The 15,252-nt window shown below is 45.0% G+C and overlaps 1 protein-coding gene across 1 annotated transcript; it reads right to left on the bottom strand.

Annotated features, from left to right (window-relative positions):
* Positions 1-4,194: 4,194 nt before the first annotated feature.
* On the bottom strand, positions 4,195-5,175 carry LOC120383196 (olfactory receptor 52R1-like). The gene has a single exon (XM_039500969.1). The coding sequence runs from the start codon at positions 5,173-5,175 to the stop codon at positions 4,195-4,197; it is 981 nt and encodes a 326-aa protein (XP_039356903.1).
* Between the last annotated feature and the right edge of the window lie 10,077 nt (positions 5,176-15,252).

The raw sequence follows: 15,252 nt of genomic DNA, 5'->3' as shown, positions 1-15,252 counted from the left end.
TGAATCTATCAGTAAAGAAAGTAGATCAGGCATTTACATTTACTGTGTCTCATAACACAAGAACAAGAGAACATTCAGTTCCATTTACTGTCTGAACATACGACACAATCCATATTTAATAATATGACATATTACATAATCCATATTTGGTCTGTGGAACTGCTTGCTACAGACATGGAGTGAGGAGCTAAGCTGAATGGGATTCACAAATGGATTGACAATTGGTGGTGGCTTTGGTGGCACCATCTTTAACTAAGTCTGTCTGATATCTTCAATGAGAAGACCTCAGTTTCAGCTGAAGTTTTCGAGTCTTCAAGCATTGGGAGTGAAATTTCCCATGCTGGATGTCTGTTTACAGCTGAATTGTTTTTTGAAACTTTCAGCATGACAGTTCAGCCGACTACTTGAATGAAGCTAGGAGAACATATGTCTTAACCATGTTGTTCCACCTCCATGGTCTCCAGCAGATTAAAATCCGGTAACAGTCCCACCTACCCACCCACCCACCCAACGCCCTCCCAGTTAACAGCCAGAGCCCTGAGATTCAAGAGAAGGAGGTGACAGCCTCTGCCTATTAACACACATCTGTCTTCTCATGTCTTTATTCAGTTCTTATCCAGAGGAGTTTTCCCATAGTGGGTACTGAGGGAACTATGGGCCATGGCATCAGAATTTGGCCTTGATTGTACTTCTACCACCTTTAATCTTGAATGCTGCCCTGTGACACAGAAATACACCCACCTCCACGCTGAATGGCATCAGCCGGGACGGGCAGGGATGCTAATCAAAGGAGGACATTTTGGCCAGTGCTACTGGAGCAAACTCATCCCCTGAGGCAAGGGCCCTGGGATGTTTAATGGTTCTGCAGAGTGGAATGGACCACAAACTTACACTGTATCCCATGACGCCCACGTTGCACTGAGTTTGTAAAGCAGGTGAGTGCCTCAGGAAGCGATGGTACCTGTGAATTCTGAGATGGAAGTGTATTCCCTGGGAATCCTCCTCAGGTAGTCGTGTCCCACACCTCTCTCACCCAGCATCTGCAGCAACATCCCACGCTGAGACCAGACACAGGGGTGTGCACCATTTATAATATAGCTCTGTGCAATCCCAGTGGGATTCATTCAGTCTCTAGCAGAGAAGCGGCACCTTAATGTAAGCAGGCAAGAGAAAATCTGGTCTGCACTTCTGTGTTATTTATCCAGCTTTTGTAGTAAACAGTAATTAAGGGACCTTCCCTAAGGGAGATGAGAACTCTTGGACTCTCTGCTGAGCCACAGAGGAATGGGCTGCTCTGTGTATTTGTGTATATTTAAAAATTATAATTGATAAGGAAGAAAAAAAGGGATAACACCGACGTCCCCATAGGGAATGATACTAAATTGCTAATACACAGGACTGTTGCTAGAGGTCAGTCAACATCCTGTGCAACACCTTTCTCTTTAGGATTAACAGAACACCTAACAAAGGAAAGTCTCTGAAAACATATCCCATTATTCCCATCACACCAAGAGGTAAATTGACTCCCGCTGGGCAGGACTGTTCCCATCTTCTCAAGGTGAATGTGAGATTTTCAGAACTAGCTGGAGGTTTGTGATCCCCCTCTAATGTGAGCTGAAACTCTGAGACATCACATCATCTCCCAGAACGCTACCCCCGATACATACTCACACCGTGGGTCCAGAGAGCGACATGGTCCAAGGAGGTGGAGAAAAAGCAGAGCGGTGGACGATTCCCAGAGCGACCAGCAGGAGGGTGCGCGGTGGTCAGTCTGCACTCTCATTGTATTAAGATTCCTGGGGGGATTAGGGTGGTGTCCACCCATGGATCAGTGGGAGGACTCCGCCACTGGAGTTAGCTGTGTACCACAGCCTGTGGCTCTGGCCACAGTCCCGTCAAAATAATTTAGCCTGCCTCAGTCAGTCACTTACTCAGTGCACTCTGGAGAGGAGAGGGTTAAAACGGTCGAGAGAGGCGTTCAGAAAGGCCAAGAAAGAGAAAGGGCCCATGGGCAGCCAATCAGGGGGGTTGTGCCCTACAGCTGACCTGACACGGTGCAAGGGCTACGGAGAAGTGTCCCAGGAAGTGCCACTCAAGGTCACTTGATGGGACATAGAGAAGTTGGTGGGCCATGACACCCCCATTTGACTGTGGATACCCTCGGAGTGGGGGGATGAAAAGGGGGGGGGGCCAGCCAGAGGTTGTAAAGAGGACAGAGGACACCGTGTCCAGAGAGAGGGGTCCAGAGGTGAGAAAGAAAGAGCAGAGCAGGCCGACGACCACCTGCAGAGAAGAGCATAAAAATTCTATAACTTAGGCCTGCCAAGGGCTGAGCAGCAAACCAACAATGAGTATTCCCATCCCTGAGCCAGGCAGGAGGGCCAAGAAGCAAGACAGTGAGGAACCCTAGCTCAGTGAATGGCTACAGAGGTGGGAATGCCACACCATGGGGGGGCAAGGTTAGGGGGGTGTGTGTGATGTGATTGACAGAATCTGTAACTGTACAGATCATTCTTGCAACCACTGTTATATATTTGCAGCAAATATTATTGAAGTCCAAGATATGAATCTGTTTTAATTCTGAAGTAGCATTTGGTCAGCTTCTTGAGAATGGAATTTGCAAGTTAAGTGCCCTATCAAGAAACACTTAACTGACAATAGACCTTGGGAGACTTCATCCACATAAGAAGTCTTCCTTAAGACTTTCAAGATAGCATGTGGGCAATGGCTGCTGCCTGTAAAAACTGAGTCATGCATGGACATGTGACTTGCCCACGTGACTCCAAACTCCATTTTTGCTGTCTTTTTTTTCCACACTAAGAGCAAAGCGGTGTGCTTACACCTGGAGGAGACGATAAAAGGCTGATGCCTCATCTCCATCTTGTCTTCAATTCTCCTTCATACCTCTGGAGGGACTTTGCTACAAACCGAAGCTCTGAACAAAGGACCGAATGACACATCCCAGCTGTCAATGTACTCCAGAGACTTGATTTGAACCTGCAATTGATTCCATCACTGCTACAAGCCTGAACCAAGGACTGTGTCATTATTGTATGTAATTGATTCCCTCCACCGCAAACCCCACTTTGCCCCTAGCATTTCTAACAGTAAATATATTAAAAAGTGTTTTTCATTTACAATGGGGGTCACACTCAGAGGCTTGCTAGGTGAAAGGGGTCACCAGTAGAAAACTTTATTATTTCTAGGATGCTGCTACCAAAAGGGTCACATACTGTTTGACCCGGGTTACAGCAAAGGGCTTTCTAGCAATTTGGAAGAAGACATAAAGGGGAGAAATAACAGGATGTCAGAGTTGTCATTCTCCCTATAACGACACACCTGAAAGTACCGGAGGAAAAAGACAGAACAGGGGGGTAAATGCTCATCCCAGGCAGAAAGAAGTCAGGCTGCCTGAGAAAGATAACCTGCTTGTACGCCCTAACTGGGTGAGACACTGCTGGATTCAAACACTTACTAGCACATTAAGCTTAGGTGGTGGTTTTGTTTTGTTTCTTATGATAATCTACTTGGATCTGTTTCCTTTCACCGATAATCATTTAAAAGCTCTCTCTTTTTCTAGCTAAACACCCCTATTTTATATTTTACCACAGTGCATTGTTTAAAGTGCAAAGGGGAAAAATCTCAGCCCATGGACAAAAGTCAGTGCACATCTGGGGTTGGTCCCTGTCCATAGATGTTGATGTGAGGCAAGCTTGGAGGGTTTCAGCTTGTCACAATATTACAATGCAAGAGGAAACCCAGAATGGTGAGACAGACGGGTCATCTGTACTTCAGTTCCAGGTGGCATCCCAGGGGGAAACCCATCACATAGATGATCCAGAGAGTGACGGGGGAGTGGAGAGGAGTGGTAAACAGGGACAGAGCCTTGCGGGGAAAGGTCCATAAGTGGGTGGAGCCATGACAGAAGATGTGTAGCAGCAGTGGGGATTTTGGGGGAAAAGGTTGGGCAAGGGGCAGGTGTCCAGGTTTAAAAGGTGTCCAGTTACAATTAGAATTATAGTTAGAAAGGTGGCAACCCTATGTGTTAATGAGTTGTACGTACACCAATTCCATAGTACGTCATGCTGAGAAAGCACAGTAAGGCCAGGAAAGGTTTTAATGTCTCCTTGACTGCCCAGTAAGTGATTCAGGGGAGACGGCCCAGCACCATGTCACCAGCCAGGTGTGCAGGACCTAGGTCTCAGACCTAGAGCACCAGGAGAAAACTTTAATCCTTTTATGAGTAAAGATCTGGAGCAGCCTGTCCCGGATCTGTTTGGTCCTCACCCCGTAGATGATGGGGTTTAGCATGGGGGGCACAAGGAGGTACACGTTGCCAATAAAAATGTGAAAATGAAGTGGCAAATTGTGCCCAAATCGGGATGTGAGGGAAGAGAAGAGAGTTGGGATGTAAAAGGCTAAGATGACACAGAGGTGGGAGCTGCAGGTCCCAAAAGTCTTGAGCCGGGCGTCCTTTGTGGGGAGGCTGAAGATGGCCCTGAGGATCTGGGTATAGGACACAACAATAAAAAACACATCCAGACCAATCCTACAGAATAGTACGAACAGGCCATAGTAACTACTGACACGGATGTCGGCGCAGGCCAACTTCACCACAGCTATGTGCTCACAGTGCGTGTGGGGGATGATGTTGGTTCTGCAATATGGCCACTGCCTCGCCAGGAAGGGATAGGGTAGTGCTAGCATGCCACCTCGCAGCACCACAGCCAGGCCAATCTTGATCACTATTCGGTTTGTGAGGATGGTGGAATGTCTCAGGGGATGGCAGATGGCCACGTAACGATCCACAGCCATGGCCACAAAGATTCCAGACTCAATCGCTGAGAAGCAGTGAATGAAGTAGAGCTGGGTGAGGCAGGCACTGAATTCGATCTCCCTGGAATTGAACCAGAAGATTGCCAGTATTTTGGGCATGGTGGACGTGGACAGGACCAGGTCGGTGACAGCCAGCATGCAGAGAAAATAGTACATGGGCTCATGGAGGCTCAGCTCCCTCTTCACGATGAAGAGGATAGTAAAGTTCCCCAAGATGACTATGACATACATGGTGCAGAAAGGGATGGAGATCCAGACATGGGCCACCTCAAGGCCAGGAATTCCCAGCAGGATGAAGGTGGAGGGGTTGGTGAATTCAGTTGTGTTCGAATCTGACATGGATCAAGGGAGAAGTTGTCCAACTCCGAGGCACAACGGTGTCTCCTACTTGTACGGTATGTTCCCCTGACTTTCTGTATATGCCCAGGGTCTAGGGTGATGGTCGCAGTGCAACTGCCTGGATGGAGAAACAACATGAATATCAGACAGTTCATGAAGTACTGGAGGCTGTTTTCTTGGGAGAAGCAGATTGATTGCTATTCAGACATTGAAAAATGACAATTTCATTATTCAGAGAAATTAATTATGAACAACTGCCCCTACTAATGCCAATGGGGCTCCCTGTATCAATAATTTGCATTCACCGTGGTGTCGTTAACATTAATAGGCACTAGCAGGAAATACATCTCAGGGAAAAAACTTTGTCATCACTGATAGCAACTCTATGGAAATACCAGCTCATTCGCAGCAGTGGCCAAAACAAAAACAATGTTTGGATGCATGAGGAAAGGGTTGGAGAATAACCTGCTGTGGACAAACACTCAGTTTTGGTCACCCAGTGTCTGTAAAGGATATAGCATAAAAAGGGGAATTCTGAGGCAGGCTTTGAGAAACGGGGAGGATGTCATGTGTGGAGTGACTGAAAAGTCTGGGACTGTTTAGAGAAGAGACAAACAAGGGGGCATATGACTGAGGAAAGGAAAATAAAGAATGGAGCAGATTACATTACATTCAAATTGAGAAACAGAGAAGAATTCCCAACCAGTAATATCTAAAGACATTTAGTGCTTCAAAAGAGCTAATTCCCCCAAACTGAGGCAAATTATCAGAAAAAAACTGATTGGGAGGAAAAGTTGGACAGAAAAATGGGAATGAAAATTGGGAGTTCTTGGAGAAGATTTTTTGATAGCTAAAAAGTCACGATTCCACAGTCAAGAAAGTGGACAACTTTGGCTAAAAACCCACTTTAGTGGTGTGAGGGAAAACATGGTGGGCTTACAACTTTGGCCAGGTTTTTAGGCCTAAACTTTGGTTTAGCTTGTTTTTGTGTATAAGGAAAAGAAAGAAGGGGGACGAAGTGAAGAAAGAGTGATGAAAAGTTGCTTTTGTGTGTTAAGAGGTAAAAGGAGTTACAGTAAAAATTTTAAAATGAAACAATAGCTTTTTTGTACAAAGGGCATGCGGAGGCAAAGTGGTGCGGTCAGGGGCCCATAAAAAAGAAACTGAAATTAAATAAAGGGAAACCAGAAGATCTGTTAAGTTACAACAGCTGAGCTTGCTTTCAGGACTACAGAAAAGGTGTTAAAACAGTCAAACCAAAAACTTGGCTAAAAATGACAATAACAAAAAAAACCCTAAATGGAAAGGTAATTGGTCAGCTTGCTTGTAATTAATGTTATATTCCAAATAAGGCAATTAAAATATGTAACAAGCGTGTTATGATTTGCGGTTTTAGCCTTTATAAGCTTGGTAAAATTTGTAAAAAGCAGAGCAGTTTGCCTCTTGCGTGGGGCCATGCTAACTCTCCCTGCATATATGCTTGTATAAAATAAAGAAGCCTCAGACTGTCTGATCTAAAATCAACCATGTGGTCAATTTTTCACAACAATCTGGGGGCTCGTCTTGGATTCACAGATGACTTCCCCAGACCAGACTCGGGCAGTCTCCCACCAAACCCTGGGCCCATCTGAAAGGTAAGAGACCTTTTGAAATCTCTGTTGTGGGTTGTTGGTGGAGGACTGACCTGTAGGCTCAGGGTTTGGGTGAGTTATAAGCTGAATCTGAACCTTTTGCTATCAGACACACCCGACGCCCTTCGGTCCGGTTCTGTTCACCCAGATCTTGTTTGATCCTGTTCTGTTCATCGGGATCTTGTTTTGTTCCCTGGAGAAAGCCACTGGGTGTGGCTTGGTAGACCTTGGACCAGCTTCTATCGGTCCGTAGGTCTTGATCTGGCCGTGATTGGCTGAATCCTGTCTTCCGCCCAACAGCTGTGTCGGAAAAGTGCCTGCATGTGAGTAAAGGCCGTGCGGCCAGTGTGAGTGACGGTTGTGGGAAGACGCCCCGAGCCTCCTGCGAAGCCTACAAGCTTGTGACCGGAAGTGTCTCATAAGCAAGCCCCACAACCACGCTTGGAGAGATTGTGTGGACCTGGACTGGCACGTCGAAAGGCCTGTCCAGGTGTAGGTGCATGTGTGACCCTATCCCCTTACCCTTCACCCTACCCTCTTCCCTTTCCCCTCCCCTGCCAAGGGCAGGCTAAAAGCCACCAACGGGTCCTAGTATCTTAACGTGGGTGTAAATGGTCAAAAAATCCGACGGGTCCAAGCACTCCGACCTAGGTGTAAATAATTGGGGCAATCCAAAATAGGCGTTCCTAGTGTAAAAGGCTTAAGCAAAAGCAAGCTGATTTAAGGATGGGGGTCGAAGGGTCAAAAGGCATCCTGCTCCCACCTAAAGGCACGCCTGCTGCTTATATGTATTCAAACTATGGCCAGTCGACATGAAAATACTTAAAAAAATAAAATTGGTACACCAGGAATAATCCAAACCTGCAGTTTCCTCTAAAAAAAAGCTTCGACCTTAACAAAATTGTACACCTCAGGGGTGCACTCCTTGTCAACACCGTGCCTCAAGGGCAATTTAATGCATATTTTAATCAGTATAAAAAAACAAAAAAAAATCATAGAATCATAGAATTCAAGATCAGAAGGGACCATTATGATCATCTAGTCTGACCTCCTGCAAGATATAGGCCACATAAGCCGATCCACCCACTCCTTAGCAAGCGACCCCTGCCCCATGCTTCGGAGGAAGGCGAAAAACCTCCAGGGCCATTGCCAATCTTCCCTGGAGGAAAATTCCTTCCCGACCCCAAATATGGCGGTCAGCTGAACCCCGAGCATGCGGGCAAGACTCTCCAGCCAAACCCTCTGGAAAAGGTTATATCATATCAATGGTACCACATAATTAAAAAAATGGTGCCACATAATTAAAAAAATAAATCCTTTCCAATTCCTGTGTTGTAAAGGTTGTTTTGTATCTGTTATAGATTCGGGGCTAAAACCCCCAAAGGTAAAAGCCACTATAAACCCCCAAAAAGTAAGTAACCCCTAAAAATAAGGTTGGCCAAGGCTCCCGTCAGCAATAGGCAAACAGTGGAGGGGCCGTAAAACTAGCTGCCAGTAATTAAAGCTAAAAGCCCGTAGGTGTGCCAGTAAATGCTAAAATAATTAAAAGTTACACCCTAACTAATGGTGACAGGGGCGAAAGGGCACACGGTAAATGTGGTGTGTTTTGTTGTACGTTTTGTCCACTGTGCTAGCCTGTCTGTTAATGCCTGTCAGCTGGGTTGTAATTGTCTGCCCGGTATCCATAATGGGGGCAAAGAAAAATCTAAGCAAATTCCCATGCCAAAAAAGGGCACTCCTGCCACGTACATATACTCAAATTATGGTCCTAAAAAGTAGGCAAAAAGCTGCTGCCCAGCCCCCACCGGCCCCAAAGGTAAAAAATATCAAGCACATTAAATATCAAAAGCCCTTACATGTATCCCTCAAACAGTGTCATGCACTTTTATAACCCCACCTAGGCAAACTTAAACCAACTCTTAAAAAAATGTCCCTACCACCCTGGCCACTCCACAAACGGTAAGGGTGGGCAACGTTCTTGTGTCCCACCCCATCTCTTTACCTCTAATCGTTTCTGTTGGTCCTCTGACTAACTATTATGCTTTCCTCCTCAGTTCTTGTTTACTTAATAATCTTTTGGAAAAAAGATTTGCTTTGTAAATTAAATTGTACAATCTGCTATACCCCAAATGGTGTGTATCTAAATGTGCCTAATCCTGCTCACAATAAGGTCCTGGCAGTTTTTCAAAAAAACACTCTAAAAAAAAACGACTCCAGCCCTTCCTCGTTGCAACAAAAACTGCTGGTTAAGGTCTCTCCCTCCCTGTGGGCATTGTGAGCCAATCATGCCAACCAGTTTGGGCACATTGGGGCAGCCTAACCGGCTAACATTTGCCTAAACCCAGCAAAACCACTTCCCAAAGTGTAGTAAATCCCTCTCTCAAACTAAACCAAAAAAAAAATTTAACCTGTAATTACCTTCTTAATTAAAAAAAAGTCATTATTCCTATAGTCAATAAGTGTAACTTCCCTATTTTACTGTGCTGTTCATGCTGTTGTTCTCCCTGTCTTTCCCGTTGTCTGTAGCCCTGCTGCTATCCTTTCTTACAATGCACCGGTGCTAAGGGGTTGTTACCGCCTCAAAAAATAATTGTATTAAGTCCAAACATAAAAAAAAATATTATTAAATAAAATGCATCTAAATGTAATGTGTGTATGTAAATAGCTGTGTATAAATAAATAAAAAGGGGTTAAGTCAAAAAGCCCACCCTCCTTGCTAAAGTGGTAGTGAAACAATACCTGTGCCCATAAAAAGAAATAATGTAGCAAGAAGGAAGGATTGGGCCCAAACAAGCAGGCAACCGCAGTTAGAGGAAGTTAAAAAGAAATAAAGTTAAAAGTTAACTCTGTAGTTATTTAAAAAAATTAAGCAGTAAAACTATGTACAAATGTCAAAAAAAAGGTTTATAAAAAAATCTTGGTTTCTTTAAAAATGTCTGTAAATAATCAGAAAAAGTTTATTTAAGTAAAATCATTTCACTATAAAAAAGTTAGTCAAATTTCTAAAACACTTAGGGTGTTTTATAATAAATTGGTGTTGTTTTGGGGTTTGTAAAACCAAAAAAATACTTTTGCCAAACAAATAAAAACTAGTGTTGTTTAATTCTGGTATTTAGTATTTAATCCTTAAGGTAACTTAATGTGTTACAAAATTTTGGTAAAAAAATTTAAATCTGTTTTGGTAACAAATAGCAAATCCAGTATGGCCAAATGCCCTTTAAAGGCCACTCCCAATCAAAAAACCAATCCAGAACCCAAACATTGGCAGAGTGGTTAAAATGAGGAGGCCGGGGCAGGCACACTGATTGATCTGGAGCTTTTGGTGAGCCAGGCTGTCATAAACAGATAGTTAAGGGTTAATGTTTCTTTTACCTGTAAAGGGTTAAGAAGCTCAGTAAACCTGGCTGACACCTGATCAGAGGCCCAATAAGGGGACAAGATACTTTCAAATCTTGGTGGGGGGAAGTCTTTTGTTTGTGCTCTTTGTTTGTTGGTTGTTCGCTCTTGGGACTAAGAGGGACCAAACATCAATCCAGACTCTCCAAATCTTTCTGAATCAGTCTCTCATGTTTCAAACTTGTAAGTAATAGCCAGGCAAGGCGTGTTAGTCTTATTTTTGGTTTCTCAACTTGTAAATGTTCCTTTTTGCTGAGAGGATTTTACCTCTGTTTGCTGTAACTTTGAACCTAAGGCTAGAGGGGGTTCCTCTGGGCTATCTGAATCTGATTACCCTGTAAAGTATTTTCCATCCTGATTTTACAGAGATAATTTTTACCTTTCTTTCTTTAATTAAAAGCTTTCTTTTTAAGAACCTGATTGTGTTAAGATCCAAGGGGACTGGATCTGGACTCACCAGGAATTGGTGGGGGAAGGTAGAGGGGATGGTTAAATTCTCCTTGTGTTAAGATCCAAGGGGTTGGGTTGGTGTTCACCAGGAACTTGGTGAAAAAGCCTCTCAAGGCTGCCCAGGGAGGGGAAGGTTTTGGGGGGACAGAAAGTGATCCAGACACTGAAATTTCTGGATGGTGGCACTGTTACCAGATCTAAGCTAGTAATTAAGCTTAGAAGTGTCCATGCAGGTCCCCACATCTGTACCCTAAAGTTCAGAATGGGGGAGGAACCTTGACATGGGCCCATGCAAAATAAAATGTTTTGATACACTCAAATGCAGAATTATCATCTTGGAACAGGGAATGCCGGCCTGATCCTCAGACTAGGGCACTGTATTATGGGTCACTATGGACACCCAACTCATCGTGAGATCCCAGTGGGATGCTGTGGCCGAAAGGGCTCATGCAATCCTTTAATGCATAAACAGGAGAATGGGGAGTTGAAGCAGGGGAAGGATTTTACCTCTGCAAATGCACCGGTGTAAGCGACTGTGTCCAGTTCTGGGTCCTCATTTCAAAAGGGATGTGGAAAAATTGGAGAAGGTGCAGAAAAGATCCACAGAAATGATTTGAGGTGGGAGAAAATGCTGGTCAGAGAGAGAGAGAGAGAGACTAAAGGAACTTGATTTATTTATCTTATATAGCGGTATCGGGCTCTTTAATCTAGCGGAAATAGGCAGAGCAGGGCCCAATGGCTGGAAACTGAAGTCAGACAAATTCCAGTTGGAAATAACGGGCCAAATGTTTGGCACTGAGAGAGACTAACCGCTGGAGAGCACTGCAAAGAGAAATGGAGGATTCTCCAACTCCGCATGTCTGCAAACCCAGAGTGGATGCTTTCCCAAAAGATCTGCTTGAGGGGTTCACTACACTTAAAATGCTACAAAGGCTCTGTCTTACTGCTTCTGTGTAGACACTACTTACACCGACAGCAGGGGTTGTCTTGTCAGTGTAGGTAATCCATCCCCCCCGAGAGGTGGTAGCTAGTTCAGTGGATGAATTGGACACAGTACTCAGTAGAATAATGTGTCTAATTTTGACGGATCCTGGAAAGGATCCAGAGGGAAGGCACAAAGATATTCCAAAGGATGCAGTGCAAGCCATATGAACAAGCTAAAGGAACCGAGTGTGTTTAGTTTGGAAAAGAGGAGATTGGAGGGGGGACATGGCAAAAGTCTTCAGATATTTGAAAGGCTGCCTTAAAAAAAGTGGAGAAAAATTGTTCTCTCTTGCCGAAGAGAGCAGGACCAGAGGCAATGTGTTCAAAATACAGGAGAGCAGATTTATATTAAATTTCAGGAAAAACTTCCTAACAGTAACAACAGGAGGACAATGGAACAGATGACTTGGAAGGTTATGGATGCTCCTTAGCTGGATGTATTTAAAAGGAGGAGGGACAGCCATCTGCCTCGGATGGTTTAGACTGAACACCTCCTGCGTCTTGGCAGCGGGTCAGACTAGGTGACCCTTCTGGTGCATTATCGTGAAGTGTCTCTGTGAGTCTGCAATGTAAAATCCTGGTGTGAACCAGGCCTTGGTGACACACAAGTTTAGGGGCTCAATGCAGGAGTAACTGGGTGAAATTTAATGGCCTGTGTTATACAGGAGGACAGACTGCATGATCAAATGGTGCATTATAACCATAAACCCCATAAATCTATCAATAAAGAAAGTAGATCAAATATTTACATTTACTGTGTCTCATAACACACGAACAAGAGAACATTCAATTCCATTTACTGTCTGAACATATGACACAATCCATATTTAATAATATGACATATTACATAATCCATATTTGGCCTGTGGAACTGCTTGCCACAGACATGGAGTGAAGAGCTTAGCTGAATGGGATTCACAAATGGATTGACAATTGGTGGTGACTTTGGTGGCACCACCTTTAATTAAGGCTTTCTGATACCTTCAATGGGAAGACCTCAGTTTCAGCTGAAGTTTTCCAGTCTTCAAGCATTGGGAGTGAAATTTCCCATGCTGGATGTCTGCTTACAGCTGAATTGTTTTTTGTAACTTTCAGGCATAACAGTTCGGCTGACTATTCGAATGAAGCTAAGAGATCCCATTTCTTCACGGTGTTGTTCCCGCAAGGAGCCCTTCCACCTCCATGGTTCCCAGCAATAAAAGTCAGGTAACAGCCCCCACCCACCCACCCAACAGTCAGAGCCCCAAGATTCAAGAGAAGGAGGTGTAACAGTCTCTGCCTATTAACACACTTCTGTCTTCTCAGGTCTTTTACTCAGTTCTTATTCAGGGGAGTTTTCCCATAGTGGGGCCTGAACGAACTATGGGGCCATGGTGTCAGAATTTGGCCTTGTATTGTACTTCTACCACCTTTAATCCTGAATGCTGCCCTGTGCCACAGAGATACACCCACCTCCACGCTGAATGCCCTCAGGTAGCCGTGTCCCACACCTCTCTCACCGCAGCATCAGCTCATGCTGAGACCCGACACATGGCTGTGCACCATTTATAATATAGCTCTTTGCAATCCCAGTGGGATTGATTCAGCCTCTAGCGGAGAAGCAGCACCTTAATGTAAGCAGGCTGGAGAAAAGTCGGTCTGCGCTTCTGAGTTATTTATCCAGCTTTCGGAGTAAACAGCAATTAAGAGACCTTTCTTAAGGGAGATAAGGTCTCTTGGACTCTGTGCTGAGTCAGAGAGGAATTGGTTGCTCTGTGTGTTTGTGTAAATTTAAAAGCTATCATTGATTAAGAAGAAAATTAGGGATAACACCTACGTCCCCATAGGGAATGATACCTTGTAAAGTGCCAGGAGGGATGAGTAGATAGTAGACAAACAGATCTGGAGATAGAAGACTGAGGGGAGACACAAACCTTTTCTGCTAACACACAGGACTGTTGCTAAAAGGTCAGAGATCAGTAATTCTTATCAGTAACTATCATCATCCTGTGCAACACCTTCCTTTGAAGGATTAACAGAACACTTAACAAAGGAAAGTCTCTATAAATGTACCCTATATGTAAACTAAGGCACAGGTAGACATAAATTGGCCAGGGTCACACAGAAATTGTGTGGAAGGATGACAGGCAGAACCCAGGAGTCCTGACTTGTTACCCGGGGTTCTTTCAACCCAAAGCTCTTGGTAACTTTTACTCTGTGCGAGGAGGTGTCAGGAAATAAATCAGGGGAGACACGGCCGTCCGACCGATAGATGGCTGGCACAGACAGGACAACACGAGAGTGCTTTCACTTAAAGCTAAACTTTACTTAGTCTCAAGCACTTATATATGTCCGCAACAGGTTCGTAAAACACCCCCAGCCCTTGATAATTAACAAAGCTGAGTGTGGCTCTCAAGTGACACTGCAGCAGGCTTCTGGTGGCCAAATCTTCTGTCTGCCAGTGGGGTCCGCAAGATGTATCCAGAGGAAGAGTCCAAAGAAGTCTCAAAAGAGTCCAACTACCTCAGACTTTCCCCTTTATTTATAAATAACTTGTTAAGCGAGCAGTTTCAATGGTCAAAAGAGGTACCTTTTGATTATTGATTAACCAGGTGTGGGTTTTTCCAGAGTTTTCAGCCTTGAGGCCCCAATAGACATTCCTAGGGCACGTCCTGCTTTTCTAAAATGCATGTGTCAGCAACTTCAAAAGCAATTCTTATCAGGAAGGATGCGGGGGTCAAGCTGCCCTTTCTGTGGCACCCAAAACCCCGCTCCCCTCCTGCCTTGGTCAAGCTGAGACTGCTGACTAGGCTGCTTTTAATAATAAGTCATAGCGGTTTCAGGCACTTTACTGGTTTGCCAAAATCTGCCCGCACAGACTCCCCTTCCGTAATCACGGTCTCTCCATCACGCCAAGAGGGAAATCGACTCCCACTCTGGCAGGGACTGTTCATTAGGTGGGATGCAGGGGAAGGCAGAAAGAGGGACCCTGATCCTGCACCATCTTCTCAAGGTGAATGTGAGGTTTCCAGAACTAGCTGGAGGTTGTGAGATCCGTCTCATGTGAGCTGTGAACTCCGAGACTTCTCATCATCTCCTACTCAGAAACTTGCCAACGCATCACAGTCACTGGGGTTGCTTTGGGGGAAAGTAAATTAAAATTCTTACTGGTATGGAGGTGGGTCGCTGGGCTCCCGAAAAGGGCAGGCCCTCGATCAGAAGGGGCGGGGCTGTGGGACCAGACTTCCTCATCCAGCCCTTCAGCACTGCCCAGCCCACACCGCACGGGGCTCTGGCTGAAGCCACAGTAGTGACGGTTGGGAGCCCTAAGCCCTTCTAAATTGTCAGGCCCCAGGGCAGCTACCCCATTTGTCTCCCCCTGTCGGCGTCCCTGCTGGTATTGAATTTACAGAGATTCCCCTCTCTATGCAACCCATTCCAGTGCTTCTCCACCTTTTCAGAATTATAGAATCATAGAATATCAGGGTTGGAAGGGACCTCAGGAGGTCATCTAGTCCAACCCCCTGCTCAAAGCAGGACCAATCCCAACTAAATCATCCCAGCCAGGGCTTTGTCAAGCCTGACCTTAAAAATCTCTAAGGAAGGAGATTCCACCACCTCCCTAGGTAACCCATTC

The sequence above is a fragment of the Mauremys reevesii genome, linkage group 1 (genome assembly GCF_016161935.1).
Source record: "Mauremys reevesii isolate NIE-2019 linkage group 1, ASM1616193v1, whole genome shotgun sequence".
NCBI classification, from domain to species: domain Eukaryota; kingdom Metazoa; phylum Chordata; order Testudines; family Geoemydidae; genus Mauremys; species Mauremys reevesii.
The sequence above is the reverse complement of the archived record's forward strand: the minus strand, read 5'-3'. Positions and strand labels throughout refer to the sequence as shown.